General features: G+C 67.4%; 1 protein-coding gene across 1 annotated transcript in view; it reads left to right on the forward strand.

Moving 5' to 3' along the window:
- The window catches only part of ACSBG1 (acyl-CoA synthetase bubblegum family member 1), a 31,055-nt gene that overhangs the window by 9,290 nt on the left and 2,235 nt on the right, over positions 1-19,530 (forward strand). Inside the window, 12 exon segments of the mRNA XM_070400478.1 lie at positions 4,591-4,689; positions 5,430-5,530; positions 10,862-11,085; positions 11,393-11,481; positions 11,728-11,848; positions 14,891-14,971; positions 15,061-15,210; positions 15,483-15,659; positions 16,283-16,464; positions 17,282-17,512; positions 18,096-18,313; positions 19,208-19,347. Coding sequence (XP_070256579.1) covers positions 4,591-4,689; positions 5,430-5,530; positions 10,862-11,085; positions 11,393-11,481; positions 11,728-11,848; positions 14,891-14,971; positions 15,061-15,210; positions 15,483-15,659; positions 16,283-16,464; positions 17,282-17,512; positions 18,096-18,313; positions 19,208-19,347 — 1,813 coding nt within the window.

A 19,530-nucleotide genomic window follows, 5' to 3' on the forward strand; every position in this document is an offset into this window, starting at 1 on the left:
GTGAAGGGCTGGACCCTCTGGACGTTGGTGTGTGGGCACGGACTCCATGTGGCATCTGGGTGTCGTCTTCCGTCTGAGTCGGGGGGCGGGCCTCGGAGCAGCCCGTCCCCATCGCTGCCACTCGGCCCTGCGCCTTGGCCCCCACGTCTGCACCCCGTCCGGCCCCCTCACCCAGAGGCGGTGGGGGGTTGGAGTTGGGGGGGGCTCTGGGGGGCTGGGAGGGGGGCTCCAGGAAGCAGGGGCCTGGTTCTGAGGTTGCAGGTCTCATGCCACAAGCCTGCCCCGAGGGGAAGCGGAGGGGCACCGGGCAAAGGGTGCGGCAGGGACGTCTGTTACCATGGCCGGGCTCCCCAGGGGCGAGGGTGAGACGGTTGGCTGAGTTTTACGATGCAAACATCGGACAGATCGGGTGTGTGTGGAGGCCTGGGCCTCACCTCTGGCCGGCCCGTGGCGCTGACCGGCCTCAGGTCTCCTCTGGGACATGGGCCGGTCGCTAAGCCCACACGAGGCTGCTGCTGAGAGGGTGCAAGGAGCAGGCGCAGGTAAACGGGGCACAGCCCGTGCAGTTAGTAAGGAGAAGGGAGAAAAGGCCAGCTTCCTGCCCAGCTCTCCGGACCCAGCTTCCTGCCCAGCTCCCGGGGCCCAGCTCCCGGGGCCCAGCTTCCTGCCCAGCTCCCGGGGCCCAGCTCCCGGGGCCCAGCTTCCTGCCCAGCTCCCTGCCCAGCTCCCCGGACCCAGCTTCCTGCCCAGCTCCCCGGACCCAGCCCCCCGGACCCAGCTTCCTGCCCAGCTACCCGGACCCAGCTCCCCGGACCCAGCTCCCCGGACCCAGCTCCCCGGACCCAGCCCCCCGGACCCAGCTTCCTGCCCAGCTCCCTGCCCAGCTCCCTGCCCAGCTCCCCGGACCCAGCTCCCCGGACCCAGCTCCCCGGACCCAGCCCCCCGGACCCAGCTTCCTGCCCAGCTCCCTGCCCAGCTCCCGGGGGCCCAGCTTCCTGCCCAGCTCCCTGCCCAGCTCCCTGCCCAGCCCCCCGGACCCAGCTTCCTGCCCAGCTCCCTGCCCAGCTCCCGGGGGCCCAGCTTCCTGCCCAGCTCCTGGGGCCCAGCTCCCCGGACCCAGCTTCCTGCCCAGCTTCCCCGGACCCAGCTTCCTGCCCAGCTCCTGGGGCCCAGCTCCCCGGACCCAGCTTCCTGCCCAGCTCCCCGGACCCAGCTTCCTGCCCAGCTCCCCGGACCCAGCTTCCTGCCCAGCTCCCAGGGGCCCAGCTCCCAGGGCCCAGCTTCCTGCCCAGCTCCCGGGGCCCAGCTCCCGGGGTGGCTCCAGGTGGAGGCCCCGTGGCAGCAACAGTCTCTTGCGGCTCTGCCAGGGCCTCTCCCAGCCGCACCAGCAGGTCCCTCTTGGGTAAGGCTCGCAGGTGGGCAGTGGGGCCGTGCCAGGTGGGTCAAAGGTATCTGGAGCCACGCCCTCAGGCAGCCCCAGGCAGCTGGGGTGGGTCCCCTTCTCGCCCAGCCCACTGTCTCATCACCTGGAACCCGGTTACTGGCCCTGCAGCTCCCACACTCGGAGCCGTGGCTGAGAGCACGGGGGATGCTGAGCCCCGAGCCTGCTGGCCACGCGGAGGAAGGTGAGCGCCCGGGCAGCCAGCCCCCCGGCATGCCCCCGAGCCCTCGGTGGGGTCCTCGGGCCAGTGGGGCTGAGCTCGGAGGGGACACAGTGTGCAGACTGAGGAAGGAGGGGTCCCCTCAGGGGACGGGAGAGGCCCGGCTGCATCTCCCAGGCGCAGTGGCTGCCGCCGAGAGCTGAGCCCAGGCGAGGCATGCTTTTTCCCTGCTCGGTCCTCAGGACGGGGCGTATGTGGGCAGCACCTCCATTGCAAAGAGTCTCCATCGTGCGGGGGGAGGGTCCCCCTCCGACTGCCCCCCAAGCAGAGAGGCAGGACCTGGAGCCAGTCACGGGGCCAGGGGGGCAGCCAGTGGTGGGGGGAGCCCTGGCAGGCAGTGGGGCCTGGGGAACAGAGACGGGCACCCAAAGCCACCACCTCCTGCGAGGCCTGTGGGCTCAGGAGGAAGCAAATGACAGTCGGGTGGCGGCCTGGTGAGTCACGGCCGGAAGGAGGGCGACCGCCGGGCCGTGACTCACGCTGTGTCTCTGTTGCAGGGCGGCCTGGTGGCACTGGGCCTCTCTGGGGCTGATGCCGCTGCCCCGGGGGACTCCAGCACACGCTCTCTGAGGCCCTCGCCCGGGCGAGCCCGAGGGGTGCGCCGCCCGCGGGGACCATGCCAGAGGTGCTCCTGCTCAGGTCCGCCAGCTCCATCCTGAGGACCGTGTAAGGAACCAGGCCCCTCGCGGCCGGCAGCGCCCGACCCTCGCCCACTCAGTCCCCCTCCCCGTCTCAGCAGAGAATTTCCTTCCACTCACTTTCCTAACGACCCGCGGGAGTCCGCCAGCGACCCCGAGGGCTGACTCAGTGTTTTCACGGGTTGTGCTACCCTCACAATCGCTGTAGATTCAGGCAGAAAACAGGCCCAGAGAGGTACCGTGACTTCCATGTCACACAGCCAGTACACCTGTGAGCCCGGGGGGCCACCTCCGGTGAGCCTGGATGCCGTGTTGTTGCAAGAAGGCACTCATTGGGCACCTACTGCATACGGAGCAGTGGCCTGGCTGCTGAGGGCCGGATGGGAAGAAAGGGCAACAGAAATAAACGGGAGATGGGTTCTCATCCCCGAGGGGCTCACGTGGGAAAAGGCCGCCCCTCGACTACGTGTCGCACGCACAGTGGGGACTCGAGAAGGTTCCATCCAGCCGTGTGACCGAGCCCCTTGGCGCCCCTCAGCGACTGCTCGGGGCAGGGGACAGAGCTGAGGCAGGCCTGGCCCTGCTCTCGGGGAGCTTCCCTGAGTATCCCAGGGCGAGAGGGTGCGAGGGTGTTGGGGGTAATCCAGGAGGGCTCCCTGGAGGAGGCCCGGCAGGTTCTGTCTTCAGTGGTTCCCATCAGCTCCTCTGACAAGACAGTTGCAGAAAGGAGAGGCCCATCCCCCACAGACGGCTCAGCTCAGAGAGAGGGAGCGTGCCGGCTGCCGACTCCTCCGCCTCCCACGCCCCTCCAGGGATGTGCTCAAACAGGCCCTGCCAGTGTGTTCTCGCTCCCCGTGCTGCGGGGCCGGTGCTGGAGGGCAGGTGCCGGAGAGGGCTTGCATCTGTGGATGCAGGGTAGGCAGGGTGCTTCTAGTGTGTGTGCGCTGGGTGGGTGCAGGCCCCGGCCTCAGCCAGGTGACCCTTTCGGACCTTCTTCCTCCCACGGAGGGGAGAGCAGAGGCTGGGCCGCCTCCTGGGCCCTTTGCCCACCCTGACTGTTCCCTGTCAGTGGGGACTCCTGCCCGGGGCCGCCGCCTGCCTCCGGGCGCTGCCTTCTGCTCAGGAGGCTCTCCGTGTCCAGCGTGGCCGCCTCCTCTCCTGGTCGGCTGGAGGCCGGTGGGGTGCCAGCACGATGGCGTGGGGAGCTGACCATTAGCGACACGGGAGGGTTTGAGAACGGGGATGCGTGGGCAGCGGCCAGCTGGGCAGGGGCCTCGGGGTTAGGAGCCGGGCAGCCGGTCTGTGGCGGGGGCTGACCCTGAGTGAGCAGGGAGGTCAGTGAGTCCCGTTTCAGAGGATGGGCAAGGCGCATCCCACTGCAGGGCCTCGAGGGAAAGGCTGGGGGGCCACCTGGAGGGCAGGTGTGCCCCCCTCTCCAGCAGGCACGTGGCAGAGGCTGGGGGAGACCCCGCGGGCCTTCGTGGGGGTGAGCGAGGTGTTCTTGTCACACCAGGCACAGGCAGGGCCCGGGGTTCACCTGTCACTGAGGGAGGGCAGGGCAAGCAGGGGAGGGGCAGCGGCCGTGTCTGAGCCATGGGAGGGGGTGCCAGACGCCTGGGAAGGTGCTCCCCCAGCCGCCTCCCCCATCAGCAAGGCCCCGGCCTCCTCGCTCAGTCCTGGTTGAGCTGCCTGGCTTTAGGAGCGGGAGGAACGCCGCCTGGGCCTCTTGACGGGGGATTTAAACACAGGCTTGTTTGTGCGGAAGCGGGAGGGGACCGAAATGACAGCCGCGGCCTCCGCTAATGTGCGGGTGGCTGCCCGGCCGCTGACTTCAAAGGCCGGTCGCTTTCAGCCCCTGGGTGGCCCTACGACCAGCCCGTCCTGAGGGCGGGGCGAGATGGAAGGCGGACACGGCACCCGGACGCTCCCAGGGGCCCGCGGCCCGAGGCTGGCTGAGCCCCGAGCGTCCCCGTGTTTGTCCCCACGTGGAGGTGGAGCTCGGGGCCCGGGGCCCGTGTCAGCGGGACCAGTTCCACGCGGCCAGGCCCTCCGTGTCCCCCGCCGGCACCGTAGGCCGCCCCCAGGAACACGCTCGGTCATCCTGTCCTTCCCACAGCATCCCTCCCCGTCCCCCCGCCGGTCTCCATAGCAACAGCCGGCCAGCACCAGCCCCCGGCCAGGCCCTGCTCACCCAGGTCCCCGGAAGGGACGCTCGGCCCCCGCTCAGCCCCTTCTCCCTTCCTTCTCCCGTCATAACCTCCTGGTGTCTTTTGCTTTAAAACTCGTCTCAGGTTCTTAAGCAGACTGCCGCGCGGTGGGCCCAGGTGCGTCTGCAAACTTAGTTTGAACGCGTGGTACCTGCAAGGCGCGAGGCCGCGTGTGAGAAGCAGGTAACTGGCCCGCTGCCCGGGAAGGGGGCCCCCCTGGGCACAGGTCTCGGACCACAGCTCCCGGGGGCTGTGCACACGCTGACGGAGAGCGTCCCGGGGTTGTGTGGCCGCAGCCCGGCTCCGTGCTGAGGTGCCTGCTCCCCCCACCTGCTCGTCCACAGAGGCTGGGTGGGCCCGTCGTGGTGCCCAGGCGCAGGGAGGCCCAGTCACCACCGGGCTGTGCTGCCCGGCCACCAGGCCTCCGGGTCCCATGCTGCTCTCTGTGGGTGAAGACAGCGCCACCCACAGGCCCCGCTGGGCCTGCTCGGACCCCTGAGAGCCAGGCACATGCTGGCTCCACTCTGAGCTGCTGAGCTACTGCTCTCACACCTGGTAGGGGGGGCGAGGGGGTGGTTAAGGGGGTGGGAGTCCCCCAGCCCTGAGCCTGCACTCTATGAGGCAGGCAGTGCCCGGATCCTGCAGGGCCAGGCCATTGGTGTCCTTCTGGATGGAGACACCAAGCCCAGAGAGGGCCGTGCACTTGCCCAGAGTCACACAGCACAGCAGGCCAACTGGGTTCTCTCCCTGCTGAGCCCTGAGAACCTGCAGGGACAGGCCGGGGGTGGGGGGTGAGGGGGGTGGCACAGCCCCTGCCGCTCCCGGGGGTCTGGTCCGCCGGCGCCCACTGGGAGGCACAGAGCAGGACCAGCCGGGCCCGGATGCGTGTCTGCCGGTTCTAACAGTGGTTTCCTACCCGCCAGCTCCCTGACCGACGGGCACACACTCTCCAAAGAGTCCCTCAGCCACGCTCTCGACCTCTCGTCCCCGGAGAAGGCCAAGGATGCTCAGCCCAACTCGGCAGGTGAGCCGGGGCGCCTGGGCAGGGCGGGCGGGGCTGCTGGGTGCAGAGCCCAGCTGTGCTGGGGGCCAAGGACAGGGAGCCACAGGGCAGGGCGTGGGGGCGGGGAGGGGATTCCCCACCACACCCTCCAGCAGGACCGCCCCCAGGGCCAGCGTGACGGAGGTCGTGGGAGAAGATGTCTCCTAGAAGTTGAGGAAGGGGAGAGGCAGGGATGGGCAGCTGAGGCCGGCTGCAGAGCTGGGAGCTCAGTGGGTGGGGCTGAGGCCGGAGGAGGCGCGGTGAGCGAGGCCCTGGCGCTGCCAGCAGGGCACTGGGGCGAGGGGCAGGCCGCAGGCAGGGCTGGCTTTGGAGGCTGAGTCACGTGCTCCCTCCCTGACCTTCACGTCAGATAATCGCACCTTATTGGTTCTTTATTGGCCGTGCAGTGACATTGTGGCAACAGCGGAAGCTTAGGAAACGGAGCAGCCTGGCCAGGGGTCGCTGCCTCTGCCTCCGTGCTGTGCTGTCCTCGGGCCGCCCACCCGCCTGTCACCTGTGGGTCGCGCTCCCCCAGGTGCCAGGTTTCCTGGCTGTGCATCTCCCAGCGTCAGGCTGCTCAGGGCCCCGCTCCCTGGGGTGTTGGGAGGGAGCTGGCCAGGGAGTGGGAGCCGAGTGTCGGGCCGTGTTTGAACTGGTCGTGTGTTTGTAGCGTGTCCTGCAGTCCGTGCATGCCTGGCATCGCCGAATTTTTTTCACGAGTTTGGGTTTGGGGTGTGGGTGGTGGCCAGCTGGGAGGCCGGTGCCAAGGGTCTCCCAACGGGGCAGGATGAGGCCAGAACCGGGTCAGGAGGAAGGGGCAGAGGCCGGGCCGCGTTCCAGAGCCTCTTCCCTCCAGGCTCAGAGGGCAGCCTGGTGGGGACAGGACAGGAGGACCCGGTGCTGTCACAGCACGGCAGCTGGAGGGTGGGAGCGGGCACAGGCCCCTGCCCATTGTCATGAGGAGCCTGGGCACCAGGGGCGTAAGGGGTGACCCAGGCCACCTGGCTCCCTGGAGACCATGTGCCCCCCCCCCCAGGGGGGGGGGGCTTGAGCTGCCGTCAGTCAGGCCGCCCTCTCCCAGCCGAGGTCTCAGTGGCCTTGGAAGGGACCTGGCCCGAGGGGTGGCCTCCCAGGTGGACGCACCTGTCACGCCCGTCCCCAGAGATAAGGAAGGAGCCGGGCCCAGGAGGACCGACTGGTTTCTGCAGCGGGGAGGGCGGGTACTCGCTCTCATGTCCTCCTCCAGGCCCGGGCACCTCCTGACTCGCTGGTCACCTCTGGCAGGCCTGTCACGCCCTGGCTCCGTTCCTCCGGCGCTCGGTGGCCAGTGGCATCAGGCCTGGCACACGTGAAGCCCGGACGCTCGGAGTCCTGGCCCGGTGGTGGCCACTCGGGCAGGAAGGGAGCCAGTGTGGGGAGCTCACCGCCCCCTGAGCCCCAGAGAAGCAGGGAGGGTCCAGGGAGGGGCACGTCCCCCAGCCCCAGGCTCAGAAGCTCATCTCGGGCTGCCCTGGCCGCCTGCAGCGGGGCGGGCTCTTTGTCCTTCTCCTTCGATGGGAGCCCGAGCTCAGAGGGTCAGTGTTCCCCGAGCACGCAGCTCCTCTGAGGGGGTCTCCTCATGGCCAAGCTGCCTCTGGGGGACCTAGGTGCCTGGATTGGGGTCCCCCCAGGCCCTGCCTGCTAATGGCTGGGCTGCAGCCCTCGGGGGGGCTCTGGGAGCCTTGCCTTCAGGACACATGCACCCAGGTCTCCGAGTTCCCGAGAGCTCGAGGGTCCTGAGCTCTGGCCCCAGGTGGCCACTCTCCGGAGGGCAGCCCCACGGATCGGGCCTCAGGGCGGCCAGGATCTGACCCCCCCCCTCCCCCCCCCCCCCCCCCGCCGGGGCAGCCTGGTGCCGGCCATGGACACACATTCCTCTCCAGACCTTCCAGGCTGAGGGTGAGCCCAGCTGGAACAGGGGCGGGGATGGGGCAGAACAGCTGCTGGGCCTGGGCTGGGAGGTCTCCCATCACTCCCACCCCACTGGGCGCTCAGCCCAGCCTGGCCCGCAGCCCAGTGAGGTAAGGGATGTGCCCGCAGCCCAGCTCTGTCCTCGCTTCTGCCTCCCCAGACGCTCGCTTCAAGGGCACGGGGCGGGTGGGGTTTAGCTGGAGGGAGCGGGACACTCCCCTTGTCCTGGGAAGTCCACAGCCCGAGGCTGGGGGACAGGGAGAGCCCCCCTGTCAGGGCAGCTTCCGGGGGGAGGGGAGGGAGCAGTAGGAAAGGCCCCCGGGGTCTCCTGTCCTGGGAATGGGCACGGGGTCATCCTGCTCCCCCTCCCCCCGCCCCCGCCCCCGCCCCAGCCAGGGAAAGCGGGGCCTCGGGGATCCCGGTAGAAACCGTCTCCTCATCAGAACGTCCAGTTCTGTCAGCTCACATTCTGGGCCCGGTCCAGGCCCCGAGCTGCCCACGCCTGTCCCCGGGATGCCGGATGCAGGGGAGAGGTCAGGAGGCCGGGCTGGTGCCCAGGAGGACATGGCTGCAGCCCAGGCGCCCGAGGGGTGCAGGCAGTGAAGCAGAGCTCGCAAGTCAAGTCCCGGAGCCTGGGGGAGGGCACCCCGTCGAGTGGCTGGCGGCGACTGCAGGCATTGCTGGTCTCAGGCAGGGCCACGGGGCTCAGACGGTCAGACACCACGGCGTCCGCCTCTGCCTGTCCCTCAGGAGCCCGGCCTGTGCGCAGCAGGTGTGGGCGCCCCTGCCCCCCTCCTGGACTCTGTCCTCGCCCGGTGGTCCAGGCCTGGACGAGAGCAGGCCCGAGTTAGGACAGAAAGCCAAGACGGTGACCCTGCGGGGCTCACGGGCCGTCTTGCCCGTCCCGGTAGAATTCGGCCAAGGAAGTGGGGCCCAGGGAGGGCGGGCTCTGCCCAGGGCCACGGTGCGTCGTGGCCAGAACTCGGAGTTCTGACCCTTCAGGGAGAAGCTGGGAGGCCAGCAGCTGGGGGTCCCTGGACGCCACAGCCTTGTAGCCGGGACACGCAGTTCCGCTGTGCGAGGTCCAGACAGACTGTGCTGGCCAGGCCGGCCTTGTCCTCGCCTCTCCTGTGCCGAGGCCACGGGGCTCCCTGGGCTGGCTCCCTTCCTCCTTCCTCCGCGAGGGCCTGGCCTGGGCCTCTCCACAGAGGGACCCTGCTGGGCCTGCGGCCGGGCCAGGCCCTGGGGAGACATCTGTCCCCGTCCCCGCGCCCCAGTCCCCGTCCCCTCGCCCCTGCTCTGCACAAGGAACCGGCCGGCCTTTCCCACAGGGCACAGCAAGCACCGCTCCCCTCCGCCCTCCGCCCTCCGCCCTCCGTCAGTGCAGGGCCTTTCTCCTGGCCCGAGAGCGCACAGCTGCCTGCCCGCCTGCCCGGTGCCCGCATAGTGGGCGATTGATAAGGAGGCCTGGCAGCAGGAGAGCGGGGAGGAGGGAGGGCAGAAGGTGCACGCTGCGCCTTGGGAAAGCCCCCGCCTCGCTGCCCTCGCAGCTCCCACGCCCACGGGGGGCTTGGCCGCTGGCACGAGGCTGAGGCCCTGAGCCCGGGCGGACTGGACTCCTGCCAGAGGACAGGGCAGGCAGGGCCTCTGGGCAGGCAGGACGTGCGTCAGCCTGGGAGGACGGGGGAGGCCGCGGCCTGGTCCCTGGGCACACGGTCCTTCGGGGAGAGAGGCTACCGTGTCCTTCCCCGCAGGCCCTGACCTCTGCCCTGGGCTGGGCCCTGCACTCAGGACCCAGGAGCCCTTGGCTCTGCCTTCCGGGGCCTGCAGCCGGGGAGAGTCCATCCCGGGACAGAAGAAATTAGGGAAGGAGCTCTGTCCAGAGCGAGTGTTGGACGAAAATGGTCTCTTCTGACCCATGAAGCCGCTTGTGCAAACCTGTCCTTCTGGGAGCCAGGAGGCGGCCGGGGGCGGGATTGAGTGTCGGGGGAAGTGGAGGGAACGGCGAGGCCAGGCCGAGGGGTCCTGTCCACACGTCCGGCCAACACCCACCCGCCGCGGGGAGACGGCACCCACGCGAGCCCAGGATGCAGGCACGGCTGGCGGCTGTGTTTGACTTGGTCCACATAGTATTTTTTTCTTTTTCTATTCGCATAATACTTTTCTTTTTTAAAATTTATTTATTTATTTGTATATTTTATTGATTTTTCACGGAGAGGAAGGGAGAGGGATAGAGAGTTAGAAACATGAATGAGAGAGAAACATCGATCGGCTGCCTCCTGCACACCCTCCACCTGGGATGTGCCCACAACCCAGGTACATGCCCTTGACGGGAATCGAACCCGGGACCCTTCAGTCTGCAGGCCGACGCTCTATCCACTGAGCCACACCGGTTAGGGCTTTCTTTTTTTTTTAAGTGTGGGCTAGCCTTTTAAAAACCAGGTGATTACAAATAAACACCCAGATTGCAGGCGACTCGTTTCCTTTCCGACTGGGCACCAGGTCCCCCCGCGACGGCGGCAGCCCCCTGGCCGGAGGCCTGTGCTGTCCGGCCCCGGTCACCAGCCCGCCCTGCCGCCTTCCGGGCACCCCTGGGCCGCCGGTCCCCACTGCCCTGTGTGTGGCCTTCCTAGTGAGCAGGCTCCGTTCCTCATCTGTATCTGAAGCAGAAAGACGAGGCGTGACTCCAGGGCCGGAGCGCGGGCCTGAGGCCTGTGCCGCCGCCGCTGTCACCGCCGCGAGCCGCACGGCCGCCTGGGTCGCTTCACTCTTGCATTATTGATCGTCGTCCATTATTGATGGGGACGTGGGCCCGCTGCCCAGCCGGCCCCCGAGGGCTTTGGGGTTGCCGCCCTCAACTAATACAACAGGAACATGATCCTTCCCCCTTCGGGTGAGAAGAAAGCGACAGCGGCAGAATGAAACCCGACGCTGCGTTTCTGTCAGCAGGACGGACACACGGACACGAGCCACGTCCGCGCGGGGACCTGGGGGGGGGCGCGGGACGGCCTGTCCCTTTCACGGCCCATCCTCCCCAACTGCTTTGGTTTCTTAGGACAAGGAGGGGCTGTGTTGTGGTTTTTAAAAAAGATGGTCCGTGTGGAAGTGAGAGACTTTTGCGGAGAAAAGGCTTCGGAGCCGGTGGGCGGGTCAAGGCCACCTCCCCCCGCTGCTCCGTCTCCTCCGCGCTGTCCTCCACGGCTGTCAGCCTCCTCCTCCAGGCAGCCCCCCGGCTTGCCTCCAGCCCCAGGGCCAGTGCCCAAGGCGTTGTTGGGACCAGAGGGGGGGCAGCTCTGCCCGGGGGGGTGCCGGGGACAGCACGGGGCCAGGGGACCCCAGCTGTGCTCTCCCCCCACCCCACAGAGGAGGCGCTGTGGACGACGCGGGCCGATGGGCGGGTCCGCCTGCGCCTGGACCCCAGCTGCCCGCAGCAGCGCGCCTACACTGTGCACCAGATGTTCTGCCGGGCCCTGGAGCAGTACGGGCACCTCCACGCGCTGGGCTTCAAGCGCCAGGGCTCGTGGGAGCGCATCACCTACGCCCAGTACTACCGGCAGGCCCGCCAGGCCGCCAAGGGCTTCCTGAAGGTGAGGCCCCGAGGGGGACCTCCCTCCCAGGGCTCCCGCCTGGGCCGACGGGCCTCTTCCCGATGACCGACACCTGGGCCCACACCGGGTGTCCCGTGCACGGAGCCCTCAGGGTGCAGGCACCTGATAGGGGCTTTGCACGTGTGGTCACGTTCAAACCAAGGGCTGGGAGGCGGGTGCTGGGCTGAGCGGCAGCAGGGGGCTGGGGGGCGGGTGGCCTGGGCTCTGAGGCCTCGGAGGGGTCTTGACGGCTACGGGAGGCCCTTGCCTGTTGGCTGACGTGGCTGTCCGTCTGTCCCGCCCGCAGCTCGGCCTGGAGCGTGCGCACAGTGTGGCCATTCTTGGCTTCAACTCCCCGGAGTGGTTCTTCTCGGCCGTGGGCACAGTGTTTGCAGGGTGAGCGGCGGGTGGGGCAGAGCCCCGGGGCGGGAGGTGGGCAGGGAGGGAAGAGAAGGCGGTTACATCTTCTTAGAGGCCCCCACCCCTCCCCAACACCCCACCTCTCCCCGGGCCCCTCTGCCTGGGTGGCTGTGCGAGCATCTGTGGGAGCCCTGGCTGCCTGGCCATGGAGCCCCGTGGGGCTGGGACTGGGCAGCGGGGGGCTGTCGGGCCTGCATGGACACAGCCTCTGGTCCCCTGCAGAGGCATCGTCACCGGCATCTACACCACCAGCTCCCCCGAGGCCTGCCAGTACATCGCCCGGGACTGCCGCGCCAACATCATCGTGGTCGACGCACAGAAGCAGCTGGAGAAGATCTTGAAGGTTTGGGGGGAAGGGGGGTGTTGGGGTTGAGACTGGGGGTCCTCGGGGCCGTCTAGCTTGCAGAGAACTTCCCACCCCCCGGCAGAGTCCCCTTCATCCTCAGTCACCCCCGTGCACTCAGACCCATTTGCCAGATGAGAATACTGAGGCCAGAAAGTCCAAGGGACATGCCCCACGTCACCCAGGAAGCGTGCTCTCAGCCAGCCGCCTCTGTGACTTCAGGGCCAGGCCCCGCGGGCTGGGGTCCCGGGCCCGGGGAAGGGTCGTGTGCCCCGTGGGTGACACAGGGCCCTGACACCCTGGGCCCCGGAGTCTCACTCCCAGGGATGGGCGAGGGGGCCGCAGGGCGGCTGTGTCGGGGCTTCTGCAGACGAGGACACGGCAGGAGCTGGGAGCACCTCTGAGCCAGCGGGTCCCTCCTGGAGGGCGAGGCGCCAGCTCCCACCCTCACGCTCTGTCTGTGGTGCTCCCCTCGGTGCATGTGGCGATGAGCTGAGACCCTCTCTCACAGGCACAGGGACCTGGGGTTTGGTTTTGATCAGATGGGCTCCCTGACCCAGCGAGGGGGCTGCCTCCCCACTTGGGGACCTGGCCCCTCACTGCCCCTGGGGACCCTGTGTTTCAGGACCTTCTGTTCTGCGTGTCGGTCTGTCTGGCTTGGATCAGTGCTGGGCATTGGGCGAGGAGACGGGTGTGGACGATTCGGCCCAGAATGAACTGCGCTCGGGGCCCCCCGCCCCCGAAGCCCCAGGCCCCTCGCGACACGAATGAGGGACAGAGTCAGAGGGTGGTGGCAGGTGCCTGACCCGCCAGGCACCCCGAGCTCATGGGGCCTGGCTTCCTCAGAGGGAGGGGGTAGCTTCCTCACGTGCTCCCCTCCGATCCGGGGGTGGGCGCTATCAGAGCTTCAGGCCCCCCCGGAGGTGGTGTTCCTTCCCTCGGGGAGACAGCACCCCCTGGCAGATGTAGATCTAATCCACGTGCCCCCTCCCAGGCCCATTGGCAACGGAAGCTGAGGCCGAGTTAGGAAATGTCGTGCCTAGTAATCACCCGGATTAAAGTTGTTACAAAAGTTTCCAGACGAACACAGAGGCGGACGGTGGGGCAGGGGTGCTGATCGCCCGGTGAACAGCCAGGCGGGACCGTGTCACGCCCCTCTCACCCCCTCACCGGCGCACTCTTCGCGCCAAAATATCTGTAGGCAGATCTCTGACAGCGCCCTTCCCATCCCTGAAAATGCCAGCATGCGTCTCGAAAAAGGGACACTTTTCTTGAATAATCACAGTAACGGTGTCACGTCCAACACAAGTAAGACCGCTCTTCCACGTGTGACACCCGGTGTCTCTCACAGTCGGCCTGGGAGTCAGGACCTGAACCCACCCCGGTGTCTCTCAGTGTCTGAGTTCAAATCACAGCCCCACCTCTGTCCCTCAAGCCCCAGGCCCTGTGGCCCCGACCAGCAGCCTCGGCATTGCGTGGGCGCTGGTTAGAAATGTGGGGCCCTGGCCCTGGCCAGTGTGGCCCGGTGGGTAGAGCACCGGCCTGCGGACTGAAGGGTCCCGGGTTCGATTCCCCGTCAGGGCACATGCCCGGGTTATGGGCTTGATCCCCAATAGGGGGCGTACAGGAGGCAGCCGATCTGTGATTCTCTCTCAACATGGATGTTTCTCTCTCTCTCTCCCTCTCCTGTTTCTCTGAAATCAATAAAAATAAATGTGGGTCCTCAGGCCCCATCCCAGACCCACGGCCTCAGAAACTCAGGCGTGGGCCCCCCAGGTGGCGTTCGGCTCGGCACGCCCCGGTGACGCTGACCGGGCTCGTGTGAGAGCCTCCAGGGTCCGGGTCACCAGCTCCCACACCTCAGTGCTCTGCCCGCTGTTCCCGCGGGGTCACGTGGGCCCTGCATTTCAGGACAGACCTGTGGGCAGCAGCTCCCTGTAGGTGGCGCTGTGTACCTCACCTTGCACCACCCGCCGGGCAGGTGAGGGCAGGTGAGGGCAGGTGAGGGCAGGTGAGGGCAGGTGAGACGCTGTGCAGAGGCTGCAGTTCCCCGGGCGGCCAGGTGGCCCCGCGACGTCCCGGTCGACCTGACTCCGCGCACGACCTTTGCCCGAATTAATCATTTCGTGAGCAGCGGCGTGAAACCCTCAGCCAGGACTCTCCTCCTCCGCCTTCTTTTCTGTCCTCACGGGGCCCTGTGCCTCCTGAAACAGCCCTGGGTGCAGAGCAGGTGGGTGTGGCTGCCAGCAGCCTGGTGCTCAGGGATAGTCTGTCTGATCGAGCCTCACCCAGGTGGTGTTTTTGTTTTTTTAAGATGTTTTTACTGATTTCAGAGAGGAAAGGGAGAGAGAGAGAGAGATATACATCAGTGATGAGAGAGGATCACGGATCGGCTGCCTCCTGCACGCCCCACATTGAGGATCGAGCCCGCAACCCGGGCCTGTGCCCTGACCGGGATTCGAACCCTGACCTCCTGGGTCATGGGTTGGTGCTCCATCACTGAGCCACGCGGGACGGCCACGGTTGTGTTTTTTACACATTGAAGGCAAGACCCTCCACAGCACAAAGACGGCGGCTGGCTTGGCCTCGGTGGTCTGGGACCCGCAGTGCCGAGGGTCTGGGAGGCCAGGCTGTGCCCCGGGGAACGCCCGTGCGTGTCTGAAAGAACGCGTTCTGCCCCTGGGGGCGCTGTGGGCTGGAATGGGCGTCATGTTAATGTCAGGAAGGCTGACGGGGTTACATGTTGCCACCTGCATCCCTGTTGTCTCGTCCACCCGGCTTTCCCCGCTCGGCTCCGTCACCCAAGTCCGGGAGGCACCTGCGCTGTGTTTCTCTCCGGCTCCCTCTCCGCCTCGCTGTGCGGGCACATGGTCTGAAGGGAAAGCAGCCGGGAGGCCCGGGTCCTGCGGGGTCAGAGGCGGACTGGGGAGCCCAGGGACCTTTCCCACAAAGCCTCCGCCAGCAGACGGGCCCCCAGTGACGGGCTCGTCCCAGGAGGTGGCCTTTCTGTTCTGAGTGGAGCTCCCTGTCTCCGTCACACAGATCTGGGAAAACCTGCCCCACCTGAAGGCGGTGGTGATGTACGGGGAGCCTCCCGTGGAGAAGGTGGCCAACGTGTACACGGTACAGCAGAGGCCTGGGCGCGGGGGGGTGGGGGAGGGGGGCGTCGGGGTCACACGCTGACCCGGACCCCGCCCTCTCCCCCCACACAGATGGAGGATCTCATGGAGCTGGGGGGCCAGGTGCCTGAGGAGGACCTGGACGCCATCCTCAGCACGCAGCAGCCCAACCAGTGCTGCGCGCTGGTCTACACGTCCGGCACCACCGGCAGCCCCAAGGGCGTGATGCTGAGTCAGGACAACGTAGGCCGCACCCCGGGGTGGGCTGGGTGGCTCCTCTGGGCCTGGCTCAGGGAGCAGGGATGCATGGGACAGACAGTCTGTGGTCCAGACGGCACCCAGCACAGAGTCGGGGCGATGGGGGGGGGCTGTCCATGGGGGTTTCCTGCAGAGATGCCCAGGGGGGCAGACACTCCAGGGGTCCCCCAGAGAAAGAGCCCAGGCCCGCGGGCACCTGCAGACGTGAGTGCCTCCAGGGTGGCGTGTAGACCTGGGGGCCCGCCCCTCGTCCTCAGATCACGTGGACGGCTCGGTACGGCAGCCAGGCCGGCGGCATCCAGCCCGCCGAGGTCCAGCAGGAGGTGGTGGTCAGCTACCTGCCCCTCAGCCACATCGCCGCCCAGATCTACGACCTGTGGACGGGAATCCAGTGGGGGGCCCAGGTCTGCTTTGCCCAGCCCGACGCCCTGAAGGTCAGTCTGCCCTCTGCCCGCCTGGGGGTCCCCGGATGTGTGCGAGGGCCCGCCCGCGTGTGTGCTCATGGGGATGGGTGTGCGCTGGGCTGCACTGGCTCCCCATCCTGTGTCAGTCAGAGGTCTTCCCGCTGCAGTCAGCACACCTCCAGCAGCTGAACAAGAAAATCCAATCAGTGGTTCTGTGGGCCACGGCCCAAGGACACATCCTCAGAGGGAGTCACAGGTGGTCGCACGTGGCCCCGCCCCACCCTCCCCTGCGCCTGCCTCGTCTGCTACCTGTGCTCTGGGTCCTTTTAGCCACAGGTGACTTCCCAGGAGCCCCAGGAGGCTCCCCCAGGAGGCTCCTCTCACTGGCCCAGGTGGGGTCACAGGTCGACTCCTCACCCAGTCACGGCTCAGGGGGCGGATGTCGCCTCTGAGTTAGACCAGGAGTCACCCAGGACCCCGGAAGCCTCTGAGCAGATCAGCTTCCATTGGAAGAAAGAGCAGCCTGCGATGCGGGCGGGCGGCGGGCGCCTGTCCGCGTGGGAGCAGGTGCCTGAGCCGGGTGCGCGCTGACCCCGGCGCAGGGCCCCCTGCCGCGCCGGCTCTGACCAGGGCCCCTCTCTCTGCGCGGGCAGGGGAGCCTGGTGGACACGCTGCGGGAGGTGGAGCCCACGTCGCACATGGGGGTGCCCCGGGTGTGGGAGAAGATCATGGAGCGCATCCAGGAGGTGGCGGCTCAGTCCGGCTTCATCCGGCGCAAGATGCTGCTGTGGGCCATGTCGGTGATGCTGGAGCACAACCTCACCTGCCCCAGCAGGTACGGAGGGCGGAGTCACAGCCCCAGAGTGCAGTGCGCCCCGCCCCCCCACCCGGCCTGTCCTCTCCCCGCCTCTGGCTCTCACCGTGAGCCTGACTCCCTCCCTCCTGGGAGCAGGGGCCGCGGGGGTGGGCTTTCCCGCCTCCCGGCCTCCCAGGGACCTCGCAGTCGCTTTTAACCCCCACATGGTGCTGCGGGGGTTGGCGCATGAATCTGGCCTGGACCGGAGTAGAACCACTCCGGGGCCGGTGTCCGTCTCATGAGGCGTGTGCACGTGCCTGCGCCTGCCCTTCACGTGCACAGACGTGAAGTGGATGTGCATGTCGGCGCCGTTACGGGCTTTCCCACACGCCTGTCCAGGGGTGCCTAGGCGTGACTGCTCCAGTCTGCACACGTGTACTCCTGGTGGCCTGTGTGCCCGTACACAGCTCAGTCTGTTTCCTGGCTCGAAACACATGTATGTATGCATGTTCATGGGCAGGGCCAGTGTGTGAACTGTTCAGTGATGGATTGGGCCTTGGTGCCGAGCAGTCAGGAGAGAACAGGCCCGGCCAGTGTGACCCACTGAATACCCATCCTTTCTCTTTAAGGTTTGGTTTGTGGCTTAGAGAGAGGAGAGTGGGAGGGAGAGAGAAACATCGAGCTGCTGATGCAGTCGTGGGTTGATCCTTGCATGTGCCCCGACCGGGGGTCAGCCTGAGTCGGGCGCATCCTAAAGGTGTTCTCATCGCTGAGCCCCTGGCCGGGGCTGAGCGTCCAGCCTTTTAGAGGGTGTGTGTGTGTCATCTCCTCTGGCCCCTGCTTCCTCTCCCTCCAGCGACCTGAAGCCCTTCGCAGCCAGGCTGGCGGATTACCTGGTGCTGGCCAAGGTCCGCCAGGCGCTGGGCTTCGCCAAGTGTCGGAAGAGCTTCTACGGTGCAGCCCCCATGACCGCGGAGACACAGCGCTTCTTCCTGGGCCTCAACATCCGCCTGTACTCGGGCTACGGCCTCAGCGAGACCTCAGGCCCCCACTTCATGTCCAGCCCCTGCAACTTCCGGCTGTACAGGTACCCGGGGCAGTGCCCGCACCTGCCCCCGCTCACACCCCGCGGGCTCGGAGCTCCGGCCCTGGCCTGTGGGGTCCCCAGGGCCTAGCCCCTGCCAGGCCTCCGTCCCAGGGAGCTGGTCTCTGCCGTGTTTCCCGGTCTGTGGTGGAAAGCAGGGCTCCGGGGGAGGAGTTCTCTGTGTACCCCACTGTTAGGTGCCCCAGCATCGCCGAGGGCCCAACCGCACGGTGGGAGCTGGGGCAGGGCCGGCCTCTGGTGGGCAGAGAGGATGGTCAGCGCTGAGAAGTGAGTGAAGGTCCTCTCTCGGGCTGAACTGCCTCCTGTCCCTGCTCAGCTGTCCCAGAGCCTGAGTCATCCGATCAGGGACATGCACATTCCCTCACTCGTTCACCTGAAACCTCCCCTGGGCCCTGCTGCTCAGCTCCGGGCCCTGTTAGAATACAAGAGGCCTGGGAGGGGCACCTCCGGCCATCGGGGAAGACGGAGAGTTGGGGATCCCAGGGCCCTCGGGGGCTGACCCCCGGGCCTGGAGGGACTGGCTCCCTCCGACCAGGCCTCTGCCCCCGCCCCTCTCCCCCCCCAGCTCCGGCAAGGTGGTGCCCGGCTGCCGGGCGAAGCTGGTGAACCAGGATGCGGAGGGCATCGGCGAGATCTGCATGTGGGGCCGCACCGTCTTCATGGGCTACCTGAACATGGAGGACAAGACGCGCGAGGCCATCGACGCCGACGGCTGGCTGCACAGCGGCGACCTGGGGCGCCTGGACGGCGACGGCTTCCTCTACATCACGGGGCGTCTCAAAGGTGTGCGGGGCGGGCGGGGCGCCGGGCCACCACCATGTACACCGCGAGGGCAGTGCCTCCTCGGGGCCTCCGCCGTGATGGGCACCGTGTGTTACTGATGAGGAAGCCAGAGAGGTTAAGGCACTCATCCGGGGTTACCCAGCCGGTAGACGGTGGAGCCGGACTCAGACCCCCTAGGGAAGTGAGGCAAGTCTTTCCAGGACACTGAAGACATAAACGTTAGTGTTTCTCCATTTGCCTGTGACGCAACATCCACCTGGCCCGGGTCAGCACTGGGCTGTGCACAGAGTGGGACCAGCTTCCCTTCGCTGAGCTGGGTAGAACGGGGCCAGGAGGACAGTGTCGCCGAAGTGATTGAGGGTCGTTATTAAGGAGGACAGACCAGAGCGGCAGGCCCCATGCGGGCCTTGTGCACAGGCGAATGGCAGGGGGACCTGCTGAGGGGCAGACACCTGATGAGAACGCGCAGAGAAGGCATCAGTGATGGGAGAGGCGGGCCGGGCTGCTTGGCGGCAGCAGAACAGGCGGCCGGTCGGACAGTGGGGAGAAGGGAGAGGGTGTCCCGAGGGCAGAGTGAGCACGCCTGGGCGAGGGCACGGGCTCTGGACGGCGCTGCACTGAAAGGGCGAGTCACTGAACCGCTCTGTGCCTCGGTTTCCTCGTCTGTGAAATGGGAAGGCTGCCCTCCCGTCATGGCCTGTGGTGAGGGTGAAGCAAGTTACTGACACGGGGCAGGTGGCACAGGGCCTGCAGGGGTGAGGCAGGGAGGGGTGACGTAGGAGGTAGGAGAGGAGGGAGGAGGTCAGAGGGGCTCTGGGGTGCGGCTCCTCCACCGGCTCCTCTGGCCTCCCCGAGGGTGAGCCCTGGTTCAGCCGGCCTGGCCTTGCCCCCCAGAGCTGATCATCACGGCAGGCGGGGAGAACGTGCCCCCGCTGCCCATCGAGGAGGCGGTGAAGACGGAGCTGCCTCTCGTGAGCAGCGCCGTGCTCATCGGGGACCAGAGGAAGTTCCTGTCCATGCTGCTCACCCTGAAGGTGGGTCCGACCCGCCCGCGCCGCGGCCGCGTTCACACAGTGCATGCTGGGTCGGGCCTGGGCTCGGGAACGGGCAGCCGTCCCCCAGGGACGTTCCTCTGCCCCCGGGGGTGCGGGCAGCAGCGCGCTGTTGGGACAGCCACCGGCTCAGCAGGCGCGGCTCCAGCTCCTGGATGAGGCAGG

The sequence above is a fragment of the Myotis yumanensis genome, unplaced genomic scaffold (genome assembly GCF_028538775.1).
Source record: "Myotis yumanensis isolate MYYU_CA2020_CCGP unplaced genomic scaffold, mMyoYum1.0.hap1 SCAF_20, whole genome shotgun sequence".
Lineage (NCBI taxonomy): Eukaryota > Metazoa > Chordata > Mammalia > Chiroptera > Vespertilionidae > Myotis > Myotis yumanensis.